This window comes from Varroa destructor, unplaced genomic scaffold (genome assembly GCF_002443255.2).
Source record: "Varroa destructor unplaced genomic scaffold, Vdes_3.0 BEIS01000002.1, whole genome shotgun sequence".
NCBI classification, from domain to species: domain Eukaryota; kingdom Metazoa; phylum Arthropoda; class Arachnida; order Mesostigmata; family Varroidae; genus Varroa; species Varroa destructor.
Genome location: NW_019211455.1, coordinates 15,148,635 through 15,153,466, shown reverse-complemented (window position 1 = coordinate 15,153,466; position 4,832 = coordinate 15,148,635). Strand labels below are relative to the sequence as shown.

The 4,832-nt window shown below is 37.4% G+C and overlaps 1 protein-coding gene across 1 annotated transcript; it reads left to right on the top strand.

Annotated features, from left to right (window-relative positions):
• Nucleotides 1-784: 784 nt before the first annotated feature.
• LOC111245588 (trafficking protein particle complex subunit 13) lies at nt 785-4,447 on the top strand. Its single transcript, XM_022794136.2, has 2 exons — nt 785-1,153; nt 2,126-4,447. The coding sequence occupies exon 2, from the start codon at nt 3,162-3,164 to the stop codon at nt 4,335-4,337; it is 1,176 nt and encodes a 391-aa protein (XP_022649871.1). The 5' UTR covers nt 785-1,153; nt 2,126-3,161; the 3' UTR covers nt 4,338-4,447.
• Nucleotides 4,448-4,832: the final 385 nt, after the last annotated feature.

The following is a 4,832-nucleotide window of genomic DNA, read 5'->3' as shown; positions in this document are numbered from 1 at the left end:
TATGAGTAACTTCTATTTTTTTTTATTTATACTATTTATTATAATTTGATTATGAATGCTTCCATTATAGACAAATGATGAAATCGTGAGTAGAGACGACATCGTAACGAATAACAAGTTCCGCCTCTGCTACGACATGTCCTTAAAGCAGTGGTACTCAGTGTACGTCGAGCCCCATTATGGAAGCAAAAATAAACATAAATGGTGCATTCAATTAGATCTTCTATAATAAGTCGATGATAAAGCTGCGAATGAAATACATCTTATAGCATTACTTTTTCAATTAAAAGGAAGAGAAGACACGATTTTAGAGAGTAGATCTAAATCTAAAAATCACCTGAAATAACAGCATCTGCGACATAGAAACAATCTAACTTCCCTAGAATAAGTTTATCATTAATATTGTATATAAAGACCTAGAAATTGCATTATCGTAGGTAACTTCATAATTCACTGGAATACGATTCTCTTGTATCATTGACCCTCAGAAAAGACGTATGTGCTTCTTATTGCTCCACAAGAAAAAAAAACTCATTTCTTGTTTTAAACGTATATTAATACTTTTATGTCCTGTTTGCCTTTGATTAAACACGATTAGTATTGCACCTTAAATAGAAGCTACAACAAATTTTAAATTAGTGAAATCAATGATTAGCTGTTATTATTACATGCACAATTCCGCACACGCTGTGCATTACTTAACGCTTTCTATTTTTGACTTGTCATCCAGTTCCAGACTAATACTAAGTACAATGAACGCGCTGTAGTGCGAGAACTGGCGCACTATTTGAACTCTAAAATCGATAAAGCGCTCCTTTAACATGTTGTTTTCGTATCGCGAGAGCTAACAGCGTGTGGCTCGTATTACTTTGTTGTTACAAAGATATATTGCGCGCAGAATAAGAGCATTCAGTTTTATATTAATAACAACCCATTCCTGGCAGAAAAAAAGTCAACGTGAATGTTTAGTGATGAAGTGTTTGCCTACTAAACTTAAGAACTCGTGAAGTAGTTTAGGTCCGAAACTAAGGTTGAAATACTTTGTTTCGTGTTAGAAGTCAGTAGCCCAACGTTGACCTTGAAACGGAGCCATAACACAAAAATCCTGTAAATCAACATAACTGGGAACACCATGAAAGCACTTCTATAATAGGTAAGGAAAAATTCCTAGTGTGACCACTTAATATTATGCTACACGGACGGTCCGTATTTATTGCAAGTTTTCTAAATTCACCGAAACCCGGACGTGAACCTAAATTAACATCAATATTAAGCATAAATATATTATATTGTATATAAAAATATATAAACATAAATATATTATATTGTCGTGGAAGTATTTAGCATTTGCATGTAGGCGCTAAAATGCGAGGCTCTATTCTGCAAAAATACGGGTGGGAGAGCTATTGATTATTAAAGATAAGTATTGTAATTCGAAATGCAGCCAATTAAACGTAACCAAACTTCGCTGAAAATTTCTGTAGGGTTATTAGTAAGGTCCAAGGTATTGCGAAAGATGGTATTTAGCTTGAATCCTTGCTTTCATCTTATCAAAGGTAATCAGTGCTACATCCGACACTCCCTGTAAAGAGAAGGTTCTTACTACATAATAACGTTACAAGAATACACAACTTCCAGATATACAATTTATTACGTAAGCTGTACATCTGAAGGCGATTTTATTCGAGATTGGCTTTGCGAAAAAGCGAAGAGGTTGCGTATTCTGTGCTGCATGCCACTAGCGCGCTTCGATATATCTGGTGAATATGACAAATGTAATTTCACAGAAATGAGATCATAGGCCTTTTAAATCTGAAATTTGTAGTAATAACTATTGCTCTCCGTTTTGGTGGCTAAGACCGACGGTAAGTGCCGAAATGAGTACTTGAAGCCTTGCTACGAGACTAATACGAGTAGTCGCCGTATGGAAATAAATTTTATTTTTGTTATTACATACTCATGGTATTTATCTAACGCAAGCAACTGGCGTGAACTTGACACATTAGGGGTAAATTTTTTGAGCAACATTGTTAATTGATATGCGCAAAAAAATTGCACAAAACGCAGGATTTCCCAGAAAATGTATGCACTGTATTTTAATTGGATCATTATTTTTTATTTACAGTGACTGGTGCCGATTACTTGAATTCACTGCAAGAATCTGTTTTAGAAAGCACTCAGCACTTGTAAAGTGCTCAGGTGAAAATTATCTTCAAGTTAAAGCACCTGCTATCATTGTGATGTAAGAATATACTTTGATGAGAATCATCTAAACAGATAATTTCATCGAAGAGGTCCTACAGATAGATTATTCTGCTGGTTTTCCAAGTAGATTTTTCTTGTAGGGTTACCATCAGTATTTTACACCAGGATACTAACGATACCAAAAGATCTAGGAGTTTGTGGAGGTTTTAATTAATAGCTCACCATTATCAGCACTGTGTTGACTAAATGGTAATAATTTTGAAAAATTTAAGACACCCAAATCAGTTGCCCTCGTTGGGTCGCTGAAGTAAACATTTGACGCAATTTATAATAAGAAATGTAACAACCTGTAACAGATTAGGATATAAAGGCCACAACAACGTAAAGCGAACATATTTATCAATGAATTGAAATAAAGTGTTGGTCCTTTAAGTGATTATCATACTTTTTTCGAAACCGCCACGTACAGCCGGCCTGCTTTCCTCATGATGGCTTAGTAAGTACGGTATTTACATGCTAATCTTAGGAGATATTATGGTCTAGGTGCAAACCCGGGCGTGGATAAAATTTGTTTCGTGCTGGGAGCCAGCCGTCTGATGAAATGCCAAACAGCGATACCGCACTAAAACTCGAAACACAGAGGGAGCAACGTTCAACGTTCCGAAGATTTGTTTCCGCACTTTAACCGCCAGCTGATTTCATCATGCATTTTGTGCACCCATTTCGACTTTACAACTGTTGTCTCACCTTAGATAAACGTAATTTTCTAGTATACGTAGATCACGAGTACTAAGATGGTATTAACAGTTGTTTGACGTACATGTGTTTACTCTTACAAGACTACTAATTGTACAGATTATCCAGCTTCGAGTAGGTAGAAAACAAATATAGCTCATCAGCAGTTATTTTGTATTAATGGTGTGAGTAAATCAAGCTTTGTACATCGCGGCGCAACTATGGAAATGAACAACGTCGTCTTAAAAGTGATGCGGTTGGCGAGACCGTCGTTCACGCCCAATACGCGAACCCCCATGTGTGAACCTTGGGACTTCGATATATTGCCCTCTGACCACTCCGGGCCACAGGTGTTTAGTTCAGATATGCTCTACCTGCCGCAGTCCTTTGGTTCAATCTATCTTGGTGAGACGTTTTCATCGTATATGACCGTGCACAATGGCAGTTCCATGGACGTCGGCGGTGTCCAACTGAAAGCCGAACTGCATAACGGAAATCATAAAGTTTGCCTTAACCCAGTCATCGCTCGCGGTGGTGAGGTTCTGAAACCTAACGAGTCATTGGATCAGATCATCCAGCATGAAGTCAAGGAAATCGGTACCCACCTACTGCAATGTATTGTGAGCTATATCAACGCAACGACCGGTGAACCTATGCAGTTTTGCAAATACTTCAAATTTCAAGTCTACAAGCCACTCGATGTTAAGACAAAGTTCTATAATTCGGAAACTGGTGAAACGTTTATCGAGGCCCAGCTCCAGAATATTACGTCTAACCCGGTGACATTAGCCAAGGTTTCGCTCGAACCTTCGCCGCAGTTTCAGGTAACAGCCCTCAATCAAAATGATACAGGAGATAGCGTTTTCGGTGAGGTGAATCTCATTAATCCCCAAGATTCACGACAGTACCTGTTCTCGTGTCGGCCAAAATCTCGATCACCTCAAGAAGGCAAAAAGAGCGCAAGAGGCTCGTCGGCCATTGGTAAGCTTGACATTATCTGGAAGAGTGCTCTAGGCGAGAAAGGCCGACTTCAAACTTCGCAGCTTGAACGAACGTTGTTTCAACATTCCGATATCAGTCTGATTATTGAGCAGTTTCCCTCGAAGATCGAGTTGGAAACATCCTTCACTATAACATTCACAATTATGAATACATCCGAGCGCGCCATCGATCTTACAGTGTCACTAGAAAATCAGGAAGGTCTCATGTGGGTTGATAGCACTGGCTACGAGCTGCCTCAAATTCCAGCCCATAAAAGTATAATTAAGGATTTTTCTTTATTCATGACAAGGTGCGGTTTACAGTCGATTGGCGGCATAAAACTGACAGAAAATTGTTTTAAGCAGACGTACAAATTCGACCATATTGGACAACTTATAGTTATTCCGAGCGTTTAAAGTAATATGTGTATTGCAATAAATATATCTATGAAACAATTGTATGTGTATGTGATTGAGGTTAGCGGTTCATATAATAACATAATAAATATACACGTATTACAAAAGAATGAATTCTTTTTTGCTTTATCAAATTCAACGCTTGTTTATAGAACATTACACAAAATTAATCTTAATTAAAACACCTATTATAGCAGGCGACAAATATATTAAACCATTTCAACTAAATCAGATGAATTAGATTTATTAAATATGCTATACGTAGACATGTTCTGTCGACATTAAGACAGCATAATAATTCAGTCTGAAAAATAACGACAAGAAGAAGCAATGGTTACTACAGGTTTGGAGAAATACTAATACTGATTTCAAAGGGTCGATTCTCCATAAGGCGATTATGATTTTCCTGAACGTACAAGAGGTAGAATAAAGCCTCAGGAAAATCTAAAACAGCTAATAGGGCCGTGTTACATCGAAGAATATTTGAACAAAACT

Coding starts and splice junctions, on each gene's coding strand:
- LOC111245588 (XM_022794136.2), top strand. CDS start 3,162: ATGGAAATGAACAACGTCGTCTTAAAAGTGATGCGGTTGGCGAGACCG.